General features: G+C 48.3%; 2 protein-coding genes across 3 annotated transcripts in view; one reads left to right on the plus strand and one right to left on the minus strand.

Moving 5' to 3' along the window:
- Syn3 (synapsin III) overlaps positions 1 to 19,122 on the plus strand; it is a 375,944-nt gene that overhangs the window by 123,579 nt on the left and 233,243 nt on the right. The gene's annotated exons all lie outside the window — the stretch shown is intronic.
- The window catches only part of Timp3 (TIMP metallopeptidase inhibitor 3), a 53,513-nt gene that overhangs the window by 9,623 nt on the left and 24,768 nt on the right, over positions 1 to 19,122 (minus strand). Inside the window, exon 2 of the mRNA XM_013024870.1 lies at positions 2,618 to 2,700. Coding sequence (XP_012880324.1) covers positions 2,618 to 2,700 — 83 coding nt within the window. The remainder of the gene's footprint in view (positions 1 to 2,617; positions 2,701 to 19,122) is intronic.

Consider the following 19,122-nt stretch of genomic DNA (forward strand, 5'->3'; position numbering starts at 1 on the left):
CTCTACTGCCCACTGCTCTGTTAGCTCCTTGTCCTCCACTCTGAGGTTAAGGCCCTGTAGTTTTGCTCCTGTTTGCCACTTTCTAGCCCTGTATTCTCGATTATTACATAACCTTCCAAGTGCCTTATAGTGGTATTCCCCATTAAGGAGACTTGCACTCGTTGCTGTGAGGCTGATCTGTGCAAAGGCTTACCCGTCTGTCTGGCACAGAGCAAATGCTCAATGCACGTTATTTGCTCCTAGTTCTATATTGAGACAAGTGTTACCTTTCTATTCCCAGTTCATAGCCCAGTGCTACGCATAGAGAAAGTGGGAGGGGGATGGAGGTAGACGGAGGGGGGCCTCTGACTTGTGTCTCTGGATAGGAAGGTACCAACCAGCCAGGTGCCAGTGGCTCACACCTGTAATCCTAGCTACTCAGGGAGGCTGAGATCTGAGAATCGCAGTTCAAAGCCAGGCTGGGCAGGAAAGTCCGTGAGACTCTTATCTCCAATAAACCACTAGAAAACCAGAAGTGGCACTGTGGCTCAAGCGGTAGAGCGCTCGCCTTGAGCTGAAGAGCGCAGGGACAGCGCCCAAGCCCAGAGTTCAAGCCCCATGACCGACCAAAAAAAAAAAAAAAAGAAAGGTACCAACCAGTTTTGAAGGTCAGAACATCAGGCCAGTAGAAGAGTCAGGGTTCATAAAAGACATTAGATATGGTGAATGAGTAAAACAAGATGGCAGGCAGCTCTGGGGGAGTCATGTAAAGAATAAACAGTATTGGGAAGGGACCCCCCTACCTCAACTTGGGAACAAATCTGCCTTTAATTAAGTGCATGATTCTGAGCAAGTCATTTTTCCCTTTGAGCCTCTAAGCAAGTAAAACAGAGTTTTACATCTGATGTCCAGCATGCTGATACCACGAACCTAGACCACGGAGGACGAATGGAGAACCTGAGCCTGTCAGACTGCAGCTGGTGTTGTCCTAGGCTAAGGGAGGAACATATGGTACCTGTCCTCTAAACAAGGCCAACCACTGCAATGACAGTAGCCGGGGGTAACAGGACACTGCCCACAGGAAGGGCCACTACCCCTCCCTTCCCCACCCCCCCAGGCCCTAAGGTGGAGGGAAGCTAAGCTGGCTTAGTAGGAATTCCTGCCTCCCAGCTGTTCCTCCCAGCTCCCTGCTGGCCACCAAGCCTCCTAGAGTGAGGACTGTGGCACAGCAGGCTGGCAGGAGGGCGGGGCTGGCTGTGTTTTCACAGCCTCTGCTTTGGTCTAATGCTCTAGCATTCCTTCCCCTCTGCCAGAGGTTGCAAAGTGGGTTGGGGGGGGGGGGGGGGGAGTTGTTATTGCTCTTGTTGGTCCTCTGCCTCCGCCCACTCTCCTCTCCCCAGGGCTGTCTGAAGACCTAAGCTGGTCTCATGATCATACTCAGGCAGCCAAGGGCAACTAGCCAGGGCCGACTCTGGATATTACATAACCAGAAGGCTGTGGATATTTCCAAAATTGAATCCAAAGCAACAGGTTCCACAAAAAAATTAGTCCATCTAACCACAGGCCTCAGGACAGGAAGCAGGCAGGAGCCTGTGGGACACACACACACACACACACACACACACACACACACACACACACGCACACCTGGGTGTTAAAGCTTGTCTCCTTTGGGGACAGGCGTGTGGGACTCATTCTTATCCTGCATTAGATGGGCAATCAAGTCCCTGTGGCTTGCCAGTCCTGCCTTGAGGAATGGGGTGCAAACGCAAGCAGTAAGCAGCAGGGCTGGCTGTTCCCAGGAATCCAGCACTTGCCATTTTCTTCTTCTGATTTGTCTTTCTGTACATGTGACTCTTCTTGCTCCATCAGACTTAGTGCTAAGGTGGAGACTGGCTTCCCCAGGGGGTCCCCTGCTCCAGAACCAGAGCCTGCATCTAGGGAAACACTTACAAAGGTGGGGGTGGATGGGTTGCTAAGCAAACGGAGGTGAAGCCCCAGGCTTCCAGGCCGAGGCAAACATAAGTAGATCATCCCAACTGCCACCACCATTTCTGCCAGCCATTTCTGGAGCCTAGGAAAAGGCCTAGGTTAACAAGCTGCTACGTCGCAGTAGAACTGGGACCTGGACACAGGTTCTCTGGATTTCAAAGCTGATGCTTTTTCTTAAGACCTTTTTCTTCCGCTGGATTTAATAAATATGGTTTGTAGCTAGGGTGCAGGAAGACAGAGCTGGGAAACACGGTGAAAGGTAAGGAAATGAGGTTCCTGTGCTCAGCACAGGTTTGGTGTGACGATCTGAGTGCTGATCACCTACCATGTAGCCTCAGCAACTACACTGGGATTCTGTCAATCACAGAAATCAGAGCCACAGCCAAAGAAGAGCAATGACTTGGCCAAGGGTTACTGACTGGGTAACAAAGCTCTCTGATGTCTGGTTCCAGAGTTCAGAACCAGTGCTGGCTCTGGGTCAAGTAGCCACGACCTCTTGACTGCTGCCTCAGTAGCTCTCAGGGGCTGGCTATGATTCCACACCGAGCAAACACACATCCCAGTTCCAACCAATGGGCCTCTCTTGGCCACAACTGTTGGCAAAAATCCCAGGATTCTTCCTGGAGCCAATGATGATGACACTCACCTTCATCTGCTTGATGGTGTAGACCAGTGTGCCAAAGGGCCCTTCCTTTACCAGCTTCTTCCCCACCACCTTGGCCCGGATCACTGCAGAGAAAACAGGAGACAGGGTTCTTAGAAGGCTGCAAAGGGCCTGAACCATATCAAGAGTGGCACCTCTCAGGGTGGGCTGCCTGGCCTGGATAGAGCCCTTCTGCATCCACCAGCCTGTCTTGAGCCCTTTACACATGTAAATTCCCCCCATCCTGACTCATCCACAAGGCTGTCATGTACTCCAGCTCTCTCAGAGCCCCCACCAGTATTCTGATAGACCCGAGATTACAGGAGATACAACAGGACCAAGCTCAATGGAACATGAGGGAACTTGGGAGCCACGTTGGGCAGCTCCAATCTAGAATTCAAAGCAAAGAAGTAACTTTGTTTCTTGCCTCCCTTTCTTCTTCTATAAAACTTAGGTGATGATGCATGTCAAACCCGATCTTGTCTTTAGATATAGTTTTCATTAGATAAATGTTACTCAAGTCATCATCACTAAAAAAAAAAAAAAATGAAAGGGCCCATCGGGAAGGATTTGGCTGATAATTTCAAGTGCTAAATGTGCACTCCTACTATGCGCAATCATCATTCCAGTCATCTTCTCTCAGCTGCCTTACAAGGACAGCATGAGCAGCCACTTCCTATAAGGAAACAGACCAGCTGAAGGCACTTCCCTGCTCTATGAAGATGGGTTGACTGAGATGGTGAATCTATGCCTTCTTTTTCTATGCTATGTAAAAGAAGAAACATCTCACAGCAGTCTTTGAGGACCTTTAAACCCAGCACACGGAGGGGTCTTGGAGATGGAAACCAGAAATTGCACAGTAATATTTGCTGCTTAGTCAAAGAAAAGTTCCCCCAAAACAAGAATTAGCCATGAAAGGCAATTGGCTGGGGGCCGGGGCTGAGGGGGGAGGGGGAGTGACTATAGGAAGACGAGGAACACAGGGACAGTGTCTCTGTCAAAGCCTTTGGAGGCTCCTACACCAGTGCCTTGACAGGAATGAAGAGGGTTTTGCGTTAAAAATGGAACACTGCTGGCTCTCTTAACTCATGCAGGATAGCAACACACCTTCATTCCAATCCACTTTTTTTTTTAAACTGATACTCAAAAAATACTTGCTCAATAGACACACACACACACACACACACACACACATACACACACACACACTCATACACTCATTCTGGTAGCTCCATTATCCTTCCCCATTGTTGTTGTCCTATACAAAGGTTTCCAAAACCTTTGACTCTTAGCGCCTTAAAGCTTTACTACTAAGAGCCAGTCCCCCAGACCCTGATCCCTCTGGACCTGGATTGCTCCCTGCACAAGCCTGGATCCCACTCTTCCAGTCAGACAGGAAGTCAGGATTCAGATGACATCAATGGACCCTCTGGCCCTGGCTTGCCAGGGATGGCAAACCACAGAGTCCACTGGCAAAGACAGCCACTTAGGTTGAGGCAGCCCAAATTAGGAGGGGGCAAGTGGTTGTTTCCAAGTCTGCTGTAAAAGAAAGAAAAGGAGAGTTTGCCAGGTCCCAGGCCCGCTCCCGAGGTTGTGCCTCCACCTATGCATCTTACTTTCCCAGTAGCATCCTCAGCAGCAAGCCACCCTTGCAGAGGCTCATGGGAACCACTACACCTACCCTGCCAGCAGGCTGTAACCGCTGAGCGGTTGGGCAGGAAGCAGATCTGCCGGGACTTCACGATTGATTCCTTCTGAATGGATCTGACCTCAACTTCTGATTCTTTACGAACTCAGGAAGGAAACTGGGAAGTCAAGCTCTGACCAAAGGGAAAGAGGCAAAAGGGATTCCTTTAAATAGCAGCCATCTACCCCTTTCTTTCCTGCCTGGAAAATGGCTTAACTTGATTTAGACATCACATGTCTTCAAGCCTCATAAAGCTGGGTGCTTCTGGAAGCTTCTACACATAGTGCCAGCCAATTCTTTTCTTGCTCTGAAATGGCCTGAGCTTGTAACCTCTTTATCTGAGGGTTTAGTGAAAATGGAGCAGCTTCTATAATCAGGAAGCTACAACACAGGGCTCTTAGTACCTCAATCGCAGTGGTTTTCTTGGCCCAATGCCTCCATGTGGCTCACGTGTAGTAGACTTACTATGAGTGGAATAGCAACGCAAAAAGCCTCAGCCCAGGACCCTGACTGCCTGGATTCAAATCCTAGCACTGATGCGATGTGACTCTAGGGAAGTTACTAAACCTCTCTGAGTTGAGTATTTGTCTATCCTGGACTACAATGTACTAAGGCCTAGGAGTTCTTTCAGACTGAGACAAAAGGCAAGCTCATCAAAAATATTCTCATCTCACAAAATTACAGGGAGAGGCAGGGAAACAGGAAATAACATGGTCAGAACACATATACCAGGTGTTTTCTTCTCCATCATGCTCATCACCCACACCACCCACAGCCCAAGAGATTCCTCACAGGACCTGCCAGACACTAGTGTTGATTCCCCAGGAAGACCAGGGCAGAGACAGCCCAGAATGAAGGCCGCACAGAAACAGAACTTCACAAAACCTGAACTAAAATTAAATAGCATTCAGCTCTCCCAAATAAGATCCTCAGAGTCCCTCCAAGTGCAACCACTCGCCAACCCCAGACCTGCCTATTTGGCTTGGGAATTAATAAGTCTATATTTTGCTTTGGTTTGTCCTCTGTAACTCAGATACTGGGAGTTTTGTGCTTTCCTGCTTGGCAGTTAAGAGTCCCCTCAGGGCATTCACTGACTGAAGGGGCTACTGGGGAAGGGGGGAGGCCGGAAGGAGAGAGGTCATGGTCTCTAATACCAACAGAAGACAGTTTCTAAACCTGGGACTGGCAGCACATCCAGCCTCTCCCGCCACCTTGAAGTGGCAACTAGAAGCCAGCTTTTCAGAAGGGCTACTGGACACCAGATTTCTTTTTTTTTTTCCTGTTCATGCTGCTGAGTGGCCCTTGCTGTCCACCCAGTGGTCTCTACCAGCTAACATGGGTGTGAGCTGGGTTGGAGTTTGGAACATTGGACTCCATGTTTCTGGGGATGACTGCAACAAATAGAAGTTCCATTTCCTGCTTCCATAGCTTTCAGTCTAGCAGGAAGACAAGGATTAAGTAGTTCATGGCCAGAAGACAGCCTGCCAAGGGATACAAGCACTGGCAGAGATTAGAAGGAGACTCGGCCTGAATCTCCCGTGTCATCTCTTCTTTCTTAGGATGAGAAGCTGGGCTTCTGAGGGGGGTTATAGATATCAAAAGGAACAAGGGAGACATTAATTCAAGAATAAATAGCATTTGAACTTAAAAGTGTCTGAGAAGAAAGTGATGAAGAAAGCTATGGCTATAGCTTGGTGATAGAACACTTGCCCAGAATGCCCCCAGGCCATCTAGATTTGCTACCCAACACCACAGAAAAGAATAGGATATGTGAGTGTGAGTGAGTGTGTGTGTGTGTGTGTGTGTGTGTGTGTGTGTGTGTGTGATTGGCCTATGGATCTATAAACATATGTGTGGTTCTCTTAAGACTTGGGGATCCAAGTATAAAAGTATTTCTATGAAAATCTTTCCTTCCTTTAAGTATTTTTCAAGGGGAAGATTTGTAGAAACTTGCAAAACAAAACGAAATAAGCAATACAACTCTTCCCAATGTATAACTTTATGTGGTCTTTTCCCATCTCTATCCCCACTGCCATTCTCTACCAGAGAGAACCACAGCGATGTAAGCTTAAAATAAACCAATTCTGCCGGGTGCCAGTGGCTCACGCCTGGAATCCTAGCTACTCAGGAGGCTCAGATCTGAGAGTCGCGTTTCAAAGCCAGCCCTGGCAGTTAAGTCTGTGATGTTCTTATCTCCAATAAACCACCAGAAAACCAGAAGTGGCACTGTGGCTCAAGTGGTAGAGCATTAGCTAGCCTTGAGCTGAAGAGCTCAGGGACCGGCGCCCAGGCCCAGAGTTCAAGCTCCACAACCGATAAAATAAATATATAAATAAAAATAAACCAATTCTGATGGCAAACAGCTTTCTGGGGTGTCATGAGGAATGGTACATCTGCTGTTCATCAGCATATTCCAAGGGGTGACAAAACACCCTGGAGCTGGTCCCTGCCTCTCTCCCCCTCCTCTAATTCCCCCATCCAACCATCAACAGTCAAACCCAGACCTAATGGTCCAACTCGACTACTGGCAGGCTAGAGGGCTGAGAAACCAGGTTGCCAGGCTTCCTGGTGTGGGACACCAGGATTCCTTAGCTGAGTTAATGTATATCAACCACAGACTCCGGTTTTGCCCATCTTAGCATACTGTCAAGAGCAGTTCACACCCAAGCTGTAGCCTTAAAACAAAAAAACTCCAAGGTGGGCAAGACTCTGCACTATTTTGCTTGTCCAATGAAGGCAGACTGACCTGCTCCTCCAGCTGTCCACCCACCAATGACCCTTAGTTCCTTGCATTTCTCTGCATTGTGCCTGCAAGTTCGGAGAGGTAAGGAAAGCAGAACACACTAGTAACCAACACCTGCTATTTGCTGGGCACGCCCTGAGTGCTGTTATCCTAGTCTCCTCTTGCAGTGATGCTGGAAGTGAGTGATCCTGTCGTCTGCTGTTACTCAGTAACTGCTGGGACCAGTTACTCTGGGGGAAGAGGAGGGTTTGTCTAAGTGGGGAAAATTTTAGCGGGTACCTCAGTCAAGGAGAGCAGCTTAACATCTTTGCACAAGACTGCCTTTAAATCTTTACCTAAGACTTAGAATCTTTATATAAGTTTTGCAGATGGCAACACAGATGATATTCAATGGTCCCCATCCTTCCATCAGCCCTGCAGAAACCAGAGAGGGGGTACAGGAGGACCCCATCATTTCCCTACACCCCTTAATGACCACTTCCACTGTGAGCACCTCTCTCTTTTTCATTAATAAGAATAATCACCATTGGTATATAACAGTGAGTCATTTGTTTAGGATGATGTTGCCCGACAACCTAGCACAGCTTTCATGGAAGGAAAAACAAAAATCCCTTAGAACCCACAAAAACATCCCTAATGGTTTCTCCCCACCAGAGGAGCCGAGGCTAAAAACATTGATTGATTTCATGAGATAATGCGTGTGTACCTAAGCGCTTGGAACCTGGAGGCTTCCACTGTGATTGGCTCCTGCAGACTCACAGAAAGAAAGAAGAGGACCTCAAACACACCAGAGGCCTGCCCTTACCCTCTCTCTGTTCATCACTCCCATGCGTGCACCCATCCCCACCCCTAGCCCTATGAAAAAGACACAGAAGCTGCAGAAGTGTGGCCTAGAGAATGGACCATGACACAGAGCCCCCCCCCACCCCGCCCCCACCCTGGTGTGATCTCGCACACATCACTTCCCAGGTATACATTGTGAGCCATACTTACCAACCTCCACAGATTGCTGGGACAATCTGAGCCCCCCCCCCCACCTCCCTACCCACACCACTCTGGCCAGAGTCACCCATGACCTTCATGAGGCTGCATTCGATCAGTGGTGACTTCTCCGTTTGCTCCTTATCTACGTCCAGGTTGTGGGTTTCAACCCCAGGTTTGGGGTTCAACCTGTACAAATCCCACAGTTTTGTAGCCCCCAACCTAGAATGCCTACCAACTTTTACTCAACACGGGTCTATGTTGGGTCTACGTTTATACCAGCAAGTCTAGCGAGACATCTCAGAGACAGCCTATCCGACACCTTGTAGCTCATAACAACCTTGCCTACATCTTGGTTTCCTAGGCTCATCTCCATCTCAGGACATGGCATGTTGCCTTATCCCTCTACTTTGCCACTCAGAATCTACCCCAGGGCCTTTCCATTGCAGTTTTCATTTAGTCTGGACACTCTGCATCTGCATAAAGTCTCCCGCCCCTCTCTCTCTCTTTCCCTCTCCCCCCATTCCCTGGTGGTTCCCTTATCAGGGGACCTCCTCTAACCTCTGAGCCAGGCACATCTCTCCCCTACCCTATAAACCCTCCATCGCTTGTTCTTATGTACAGGCTCCAGCTGACTTATGGTAATGTTCACCTGCCTGTCGATTGACTCTCTCTCTCTCCAATAGGGCTGTAAGCCTCAGGAGGGAGGTTCTTTGATATTGCAGCTGCTCTACTCAGAGCAACCAGAAGAAGCAATCTGGCCCATAACAGGCATCTAATATATTTTTGCTAAATGCATCCAGTGAAATGTGATTTCATGGAGAAAGTGCCGTGCACAGCACGGATGATTTAAAAATAGATAAATAACGCTCTTGTGAAGACTTCAGCAAACAGCCACGTCTATCTGAGCCTCATCTGATCAAAAGGGGATGAGGGCGATTCTCAGTAGGCAGGCTCAGATAAACATCTATCTACCCATCATTTACTGGAGGACTGTGCCTGACTCACTGACACTGTGACCAATGGGTTACAATGACATGAAGCTTGGCAGGCGCAGAGCCAGCCTGGCACAAGAGGGCAGAGTCTGCGTCTGGAGAGGGGCTTCAGGAACGTCCCATCTGCATCTGGACTCTGCAGAAAAGACCCTGTTTTCTGCCTCTGAACGGGGTGGAAGCCGGGGAGGAGGTGGGGAAGAGGATGAGGAACTAGCCGAGAAGGAGGCCGAAGCCCACAGCCTGGCTCCCAGCAAAGCCAGGGCCAGTTTGCTGCCTTTCCGGGAAGACATTCCTCCCCACCCCCACCCCTCCGTCCCCCACAAACAGGCTCTTCCTGCATCTGACCCTGGTCCCCAAGGCCCTTCTCTCTTGTCAGTTTCAAAGGCTCTTTTTGTTGATCTCAAAGCCAAGGCCAGATGTAAAAATGTGCTCCCAATCAAGATAAGAAGTCTCTAGTTCAAAGCCAGTCCTGACTAACTCTTTCCGTTAAGTAAAAAATATTAATCTTGGTTTTATTTAAGCAGGTTTTGTTGGCAAGAAATGAATGCCTGCTGCTAAAAATAAATACACACACACACACACACACACAGAAAATCTGGAAAGCTGCAAATCATCTCAACCCAAGTTTCCATCTCAGGGAATGCTATTAAAACCTCCTTGCCCTGAGCTACCAGTGTGCTCAGTGCCTACCATGTGTTCTGGGGTTCCCCCGGGCATGGCTCTCCCGGGGATGCTTTGTCTTGGACCTCCGGAAAGGGGGAAGAGGAGCAGGCACAGCCTCCCGGCCCTTGTCATCTTATATACACTGTGCATTTCTGCAGGAAACAACCCCAGCTGATGTCTGTTGTAGATGAAACACAAGGGGCTGGAGAGGGGAGGGAAAGGAACACAGGCCTAGAAGGTCTTAGAGCTTAGAGATGACCCTAAAGGAGCAAAGAAACAAAAATCTGTATCATACGCCTTTTATGTTTCTAGTGATAAGCTAGGAAAGGAAAAACCATGCTTTAGCTTTAGGATTCATGCATTTAATTTCTAATCTAACTGCTTGTCAAGTCAAACACCGCTAGGTGCCTCCTGGGCATTGGCAATTTGAGAGGAAGCTGCGGATCATTTGGCCTCGGATAAGCTCAAAGTCCCAGGGCCGACTGATCCCTAGATGTTGGGCTGACTTGCTTGAGGAACAATGATGCCCTTGCTTCTGAGAAGGGACACCATGTTTCTGTGACCTGGGTCTAAGAGGGGCCAATAAGATGACACCCAACACGTTCACCCCGCCTGATTTGAAGCACTGGAATGCTAATGTCCTTCCCATGCATCTATCCTAGGCTTGCCCTCAATTAAGCCTCTCTTCTACATGGCTTCCCTCCCTTTCTTTCTGCACATGTTCTTCAGTGATTGCTGGCATCCCTAGTTACCAGATGGTGGGGACTTCCACGATGCCAGCACCCACCATAGTTCCTAGAATGTGACAGGGTTCCCAGAGCATGTCTGCTACACCAATGGATACGGCTGTGAGAGGGAATCTAAGGTAACAAGAAGCTCTCCTCAGCCTGCTCCTTGCGACAGCCCTGGGGAGGAAGGAAAAGGCTCGTCTGCCTGTTCTGCATCGTCTGCCATGTTGTTTTGTTGATGGTATGTTTGTTTCATTTTGCTTTCATTGCTTTTCTCCCTCTAGTCCTCTCCTCCTCCTCAATTCTGTCATGTGCACTGGGAATTAATTTATCCACTCATTTGATACTGAAGGGATGATCTGTCTATAGTTTTGTGCCATGCCTTGGGGACTGTACAATAAATAGGCAGACAAGGGCCTAACCTTCCAGAACCTTCTTTGTATCAGATGAGAAAAGAAGGCAGGTAGTCATAGTACAGATGTACAACAGGCAACAGGCAAACCTATCTGGTCAGCCAGGAGAAAATGTGGACACAAGATGGAGGTGGAACCCTTCTGCCTAAACTGGGATCTGAGAAATCACTAGAGCCAGCAGAAGAAGGGAGAAAGAAAAGGGTCTTCTGGTAGAGTCAAGAACCTGGAGGCTGGCAAACCCAGCCTCCCCATGCCCCAGAGTGACAGAGAGAAAACAAACAAACAAACAGGCTACAACAAGGGATGGAAGATGAAGCCCGGACACCAGTGGGAATTCGAGGCTCTACAGGTGGGTCTTCCTCCAGCACAGAACAGTGGCATTGTATTCCCTGAGGCCAAGGATGAAGATGTTTCACTTCATCCCTGCGCACAACCCTTAGGAGAGGGAACATGAGTCCAAATGGAAGCCTGCTAGCCAGCTAAGTCCCTAAGCCTTGAGAACTCTAGAAAAAACAAGTCTGGGTCTTGCATGGCCTACATGATAGTCTCCCCTTCCAGTTCACATGCTGCTTCTCAAGTTCAATGTTAGGATCACCTTCCATACCCTTCCTCCCCTCAGACCTCACCTCTTACAGGGGGTTCACCTTGGGTATTTTGGCAGCCCATCTGGGCTGTACTCCAGTGAGACACCTGCTCTAGGGTTCATGGTGACAACCCTAAAGCTTAGGCCAACTAGGGGTCAGGGTACCCACTTTTCAGTGGCCACAGAGACACACTCGAGCCAAAGTTTCTCCTCCATCGAGGGCTCCAACCCCTCCCCAAGGATCCATGGGAAACTTTGTCCCATACAAGTGGCCACCAGAATAGCAGCCTGGTCTTCAACCACAGCCCCTTTGAAGCAGTGCCCAGAAAAATATCGTGCCCTCCAATGGTTCTCAGAACTTGGAGCTTTCAGGTCGGGTCATTTGTGAGAGCGGAACGGCTGGCAACGTCTCAGGAGCTGTCTATAGCATTTGAGTTTTCTCCTAATTGGGATTTTGTTTGCTAGGAGAGCCAAGGGACTCTGGGATATGTCTAGGAGCAGGACTACTGTGGAGCCAAGGGACCTTGCCCTCAGCACAGCAGATCTGCAGACAGCAAATCAGTTCCCATAATGCACCCAAGAGGGACTGGGGACGTGCTCTAATCTGAATAAGCAGAAACAGCTGCACAGTTTCTGCAGTCTGTTGATAAACTCTGAACCTGGTACATGGTTAAGTCCCCAGTTGGGGACTTTCATACTAACCAAGGCTTACCCCAGTTTTGCCTTCTACAAGTTGCAGCCAGGAAGGTTATGAAGCAAGTATGTATAGCTAGGAGTCCTGGGTCTCCTAGCAGATAGAATCTCCCTACCTGCTCAAGACTGTGATGGGTACTTGGGTCAAACAAGTAACAAACGCAAACAAAAGGAGTTCAGGCCTCAGTCAGAAGGATTAAAGATTAGAGCCAATAATTAAAGATAAGAGCCAAGGGTTTCAGGTGGAAGCTAACCTCTGATTTAAGAGAGAATGCTAGCTACTGCCCTCTTTGGTCAAGTTTGGTAATGACAGGATTGCAACCCGTAGTATTTTAGAAACTGGCCTGGCCTGGCAACAAACACATAGGGTAAATGGTATCAGTGGTGAAGTAGGAGAAAGACCGCTTACCCCCTGAACACCTTCTCTATACAATCCAAAGTACCCAAACCTTTAATGCATTCAGAAAATATTTCCTGAGGGCCTACTATGTGCCAGACACTGTGTCAGGTAGTGGAACACAATCGTGAGCAAGATGTACACACATACCTTACATGTAAGCCTACATAATCCTTAATACTAACTTGTAAAATATGTAGCACTATTCCCACTGGATGGAGGAAGATAACAAGACTCAGGCTAGTAAAGGAATTTGGCAGAGGTCACACATCTAGGAATTTAATCAAACATGCCTAGCCACAAAGCTCATCCCCCTAGATCCTGCTCAACCAATCAGAGAGCATGAAACACTCAGCCAACAAGTTAGACACATGAGAAATGCACAAAAAGAGGGAATTCTCCAGGGTGAATTCTCAGAGAGGAACTGATATAAGCGCTAGCTAGTGAGAACTTGAAGGAGGAACTAACTCCCCAAGACTCTTATAATGTCTTAGGGACGGACTCTCCTACAAATTTGGGTCTGGTTTCCAGATTTCATATGGATCTTGCTTCAGAGGCCAGGATGATACGTGTACCAGACTGGAGTCATCTGTTCTGGTTTTGAGGATCACCCAGAGTGCACCTCTCCCCACAGAGCACTGGTCTTGCTGAGCTCTTTAAAGGGGGACTATCATAATAAGCTGACCAGTTTATCATGACCCTGTTGCTGGATAATAGGACTCCTCCAAGCCAACAACTGCCGCAGCACAGAGGGGCCACAACCCAAGAGACTTCCTCTTTCTACTGCACATTTGAAGGCTGGCAGGGTTTTACCTAAGGGGCCTCTGCTGTGAGTCATAGCTCATTCTGCCTGCCCATGGGAAGCTATTAGTAGAAGATAGGCTACTTACAAGCTATTATCAAGCTATTGGTTTCTCAAATATACCTCTGGCCAATGTTCCTAGATAGTCCCAAACACAAAAACACAGAGCAAAGATGCCAAAGCTCTTGGAGAACTGGGACTATCAGGATGGAGAGTACCAGGAGGTACACATGGAGACAAATGCTGGCACACAAAGCAGAGGAGAGTCATTGGAGGCTGTTTGCAACTTTCCTTCCTGATAAGGATCCTCTTGTCATTGATCGCACTAAGTATAATCTGAGCATCACAGTTTGAAGCTAGCCAAGAGACACTTATCTTCAATTAACCAGAAAAAAAAGCTGAAAGTGGAGGTGTGGTTCAAGTGGTAGTCAAGTGCCATCCTGAGTGGAAAAGCCAGGCAAGAGAGCAAAGCCCTGAGTTCAAACCCTAGTACCAATACATGCACATGCATGCGTGTATGTGTGCCTGTGTATGTGTGCGTGCACACACACAGAAGATCCTTTAGAGTAAGAGCCCATAGCTTTACTAGTAGCACTGAAACTTACTCCGAAGACCATGTAGTAGGGAAGAGGGAGGCCCAACGTGCCAACCAGGTAGCCACTGCAGCCCCTGCTTGCCATCACAGGCCTCACCTATCTTCCAGAGCACGAGTATAACCATGCATGCAGCTAGTGAGATGGACAGACACACTTCATTGGCACAGACTCTGGGTTGGGTGGAACTTATCACTCCCTCAGTGTAACTTCCTTTGAATTCCTTCTTCATTCCCATCCCAGCGCCTAAATAGGCATCTGTGCCCCAGGTCAGCCTGCCCCACATCAAGACATGCTTTTACTGTATCAGAATTCCCCTATGCATGGTCTCTCTGTGGCCTTCTGACTATCAGCTGATATCTAGGGTTTGTACAAAACAAGATTATGTGGAGAACGTGTTTGTGTTCACCAAGTCATCTCCAAGATAAATATTTTCATAGAGTTCAACGGTCCTTCTCTACCTCTGACATGGTTTCCAGCCCCCTCCACCACCTATCTATCTTGTGTTCAGCCTTTCAAATGTCTCATTGATGAGAACAAAGGCAGATTTCCTAGGGGCCAGTGACCAGTATACAAAGTTGAAGGAGATTTCATCTTTCCAACTTGAGCTCCTCTTATTTGTGGCTATTCAACTTGAAGACTTAGATATCACTCATTAACAAGTCCTGAGTTCAGGCGTAGTTCTCATGTTAAGTGTAATCACAAATGTAATAAAAGATTTTTTTTAATAAAGACAAAAGGAGCTGGGAAGGTGGCTCAGTGGTAGAGTGCTTGCCTTACATGCATGAGGCGCTGGGTTCAATTCCTTAGCACCACATAAACAGAAAAAGCCAGAAATAGCACTGTGGCTCAAGTGGTAGAGCGCTCACCTTGAGCTGAAGAGGTGAGGGACAGCGCCCAGGCCCAGAGTTCAGGCCCCACAACCGACCAAAAAATAAAATAATAAAGAAAAAGAAAAGGTAGTATTTTCAAAATAGATTCCATTTCCTGACTTTAGATATGTGTTAAGAAATAACTAATAATGCGACTAAATAACTTGAGTATGGAAGTAAGAGGACTTCGTTGGGGGGAGAGGGATCTTTTAACATACAAAGTATTGAGTCACAAGAACAGTCCTGGGCCCAGAGTTTGGAGCTTCTCTTTCTGGTTCTTCCATTCATTTTATATGTGAGTTTCACATCTCAGATCCCTCTCAGAGCCCTTACTCTACAAAAAGAAGTGAGACCAGATGTATTCCTATGTCCCTTGCAACCTAACGCTATCTCAGTATCACCTTCTATTCTTAACCCATGCATTTCCCTCTGGTTTCTAAGGAATTGTCTAAGGTGCCAGGTCCTCCCTGCTCTCTACAAGTTGATCAAGCTGAAGCAAGTCATTTGAGATGCTCAGGTTCCTCCTTTGGCCTTGTTTTGAAGTTCTCACTCCATCTGTTACCTGTATGGATGACTTGAAGCAGTGAATACTCACAACAGAAGCAGATATAGGGTGGGCTTGTCATTAGTCTGGTCTGTCAACAGCTCCATTCACAGTGACTGCGCCCATTTGCTAAGTAGGAACATATTGCAAATGCCACCATACTACAGGCAGAGCAGGCTGCTGAAGGGGACTCTCACTATTGAGCTGTTTTCCTCAATTGTAGTGGCCATCACCAATGTGCTTTGTTAGCCACTAAGCATGTCTTTTATTAAAATAATGATATTTCATTTCTCATACATATGATTAGAGATTCATACTGTTACAAGGGTATCATTGACAGTTGATTAAGATCCAAAAATCTACTATCATTTCTTACATTGGCAGATATTACCTTTTTTTCCCTACTCTGCCACTAGTTTTGCCTGCATTTTCCTCTCCTCCTCCCTACCAAACCCTCATGCCCTTAGTTGGAAATTTGTATTTACTTAATTAATTCAATACTGGAATTTGAACTCGGGACCTTGTATTTGCTAGGCTATTGCTCTACTGTGGAGCCACATCTCCAACCCAAGGGGGGAAAAACACTTTTTTTTTTAAGTCCAAGCCAAAACAAAACCCCGTCGAGGGTGAAGCCAGTGGCTCACAATGTTCTGGGCAGAGTGTGCTACATGCCAGCAAAAAGCATCAGCAAGATCTGCAGGAACCAGAACCCAATGGACTATGAGGCAGATACATTGGAGGTCCCCGTGCCTGGCCAGCTCCAGAGGCCAAGCACAGGAAATGAGGGTGGGATTCCTCTGAGAACTAATGCAGGCTCGGGGCTGTGCTGCTGTTTTCCGGTGGGAATGCCTTAAATCTACACATCTGTTCCCAACTGTCGATGTGCAATCTGCAGAGAGGAGTCAACAAGAAAGGTCAAAGGTAGTTTCTAAGGGATTCCCATCCAGGGCTTGGCAGAGCTCTTCTTTCTGTCAGATATGTGGGGACATGGGTGACTAGGAACCCCCCCCACCCCCCCGGTCTGAATCTCCACTCCCACTTCTACTCTCCTTGAGCAAACCACCTAACGAGCTGCATCTTGAAAACAGAGTAAGGCTGAAGACTGAGATGCTGCCTGTAAGACAGTGCCTGGTACATGCAGACCACTCTAGAAATAGCAGCAGGGAAGACCCTCTTTCTCAAGGCCATGAAGAGGCTCAGGGGCAGAAGCACAAAAAAGAACCAAAGGATTCCAAGAAGAATGCAGAGGGCTAGCTGGGGCCCATATGGGGCATCGCTGGCTCACAGCCTGGCTGCCAATCTTCCCCCTCCTGGAACATAAGGCTGCCCCACTTCCTCTTGTCCAGCACATTTTGATTTCAGGTCAGGTTGAGGAAAGGGACAGTCCAAGTGGAATGAATGCCCCAGAGCAGTGCAGAAAGGCCCAGCAAGAGGCAAGGAGAGGGAGCATGGCCAGACATGCTGATTTCTACCTTAAATCCTACAGACCACATCTCAGACCGGTCCTCCTCAGAGTCGGAAGCATTTGGTTGGATCCAAGTTGTATGTCAGAGTATGTGGTTAAGCACCCCCCAAAACTGATTTCCAGACAGGCTGTGGTGCAAAATGAGAACTGAAAGCCATGGGTTTGGCAAACCGACTCAGGCTAGGGTCGGCAGCCAGAGCATGGCATTGTTCAGGCTGCAAGAGGGAACAGCCAGTGGCTAGCATTCTGTGGGAGGCCTGTGGTGGAGGGCAGGCCAGACCCAGACCAATTAGGGTCTAATGGAAACCAGGACCACTCTTCATCAGGCAGGAGGCGGGTGACCCTCCTCTGTGGAGGCCCCTGGCTAAAGGGAGCATCTGGGACCAATCAATTCCTAGGCCAGCAGCAAGCCTGTATGTGGGTGTAAATGAAATGCTGGAGGCCTGAGGGCCAATTGCCCCCCTCCCTCCCATCAGCATCTCAATTGTAATGAAGTGCCAATTGGGAGCCAGCTTGACAAAGAAGACATGTTTCCTTGCTCCGTGCACCGTTTGGTAACAATTACAGGCCTTCTTTAGGCACCAGCAAGAACAGAAAGTTGGGCAAGCAGGTCTCAGAAACATCAGGCTCAGAGCACTGATCCTGAGAGGACAGTTCAGATCAAATCAGGCAGGAACTTAATGCTCAACCCAGCTTATGCCTCTCTAGGCCCAGGACTATAGTTAGCCACAGGGGTGGGAGGCTGCTAAGAAGAGCCACACTGAATCTAGAAGGTCTTTTTTGTTGTTGTTGTTCCTAAGCCCTCTTCTTCAGCAGTATACTCAGCGGGGTAGAATTGGCATTAGTGTCCAGTCAGTGCCTTGTGCCAGGTTCAATCTACTGTGAGGGTAAGCTGCTGGCTGGTCTCTTCCAACCCTCAAAGGCAACCCTGGGGCAGTGGGGTGGTAAGGACTGCTTTGCCCTGGAGATTGCTGTTTCCCTGGCTTTGCCTTCCCCTTCCCACAGAGGGAAGTCATAATGAGCTAGGAAGAGCAAATGCTTCCTCATGGTTCTGTCTATGACCCTTCCCACCATAACCAACACCCCTGTCCCCTCTGCCAGCCCCAGGTTGAACCCAGGAGGGCTCAGTCTAGTGTACCTCCTCCATGAGGCAGACACAGGCAGGGAAGACATGCCTTTGGGGAGGTGTGGCTGTCTCTCCTAGGTCTAGCAGGAGAGATCTACTAGGTAGACCAGTAGTCCCTGGCAAGTATGCATGGGTAAGTGGGAACTTCGGTTCTATTGCTTGGGCCTTGAAACCCAGGGCCTACCTTGGACAAGTTAACTGTCTATCTCTAGGCCTGCTTCCCTAACTAGAAAGTGAAGATATTAAACAAAGACTCTTAAAGTCTGTGAGTCCATCTGACCCTGCCGATGGTCTGAGAAGAAAGGGCTTCTGTAAATCGTGGCCTTTCTTCACTGGCACACAATTCAGCAAGTGGCTGGCTGAATCACTGGTCTCCTTCTGAGGTTCCTTCTGATACTGCCACCAACAGATGGCAGAATCTTCCAGAAGCTTGTATCCTTGAAAGATCTGCTTCCCACGAACAGAGAAGAATGCTGGCTTGAGAGGCTGTCTGCCCCTAAGTGGCCCTGTAAGAATTTCCCTGCTTGCTTTTGCCCACTTGAAGACTGGAACACAGGAGCTAAGTCTGAATTTACTGGGTATCTATAGCAAGACACTTCACCTGTCTGAGTCCCAACTTCCCACCAGCCAGAAGGGCATTCTTTCATACATTTGGCAAACATTAGAGTTTCAAGCATCTCCTAGGAAGTGAGCGAGACACACTAGGTCTCGGCTCTGCTGGGACTCGTGTGTAACAGTGGAAGACACAGAACAAACAGTAAACAAGTAGCCCAGGTACTAGGAAGAAGAGTCCGTGATACCAGGTACTAGGAAAGAGAATGGTGGAGGGTGGCACAGGAGAGGGGTGTTAAAGGATAAGGCAAGAAGGCGTCTCTGAGAAGGTGACGTTGAGTTGAATATTCCAGGATGAGAAGGGACCAGGGAGACAGAAGTCAGATCCCAGAGAACTTTCTAGAACATAAGAGTTGAGAAGCTACTGCAGAGCTTCAAGCAGGGTATTTGCTGAGATGTGACTGACACTTTCAAAAGCTCTCTTGGGCTCCTCTTTTTGGAGAAGGGACTGTAGGGGGTAGGGGTGTACTGAAAACAAAGGAAGAAACCATAGTTATAGCTTGGGCTCACATGAGATTCCTGCTGACACCCAGAAAAGCCCAGAGGCACAGGCGGAGGTACACAGATCTGTCACATGTTTGAAAATCCATTTGTACAAGCAGAAGCTTGCA

The sequence above is a fragment of the Dipodomys ordii genome, unplaced genomic scaffold (assembly GCF_000151885.1).
Source record: "Dipodomys ordii isolate 6190 unplaced genomic scaffold, Dord_2.0 Scaffold79, whole genome shotgun sequence".
Taxonomy (NCBI): Eukaryota; Metazoa; Chordata; class Mammalia; order Rodentia; family Heteromyidae; genus Dipodomys; species Dipodomys ordii.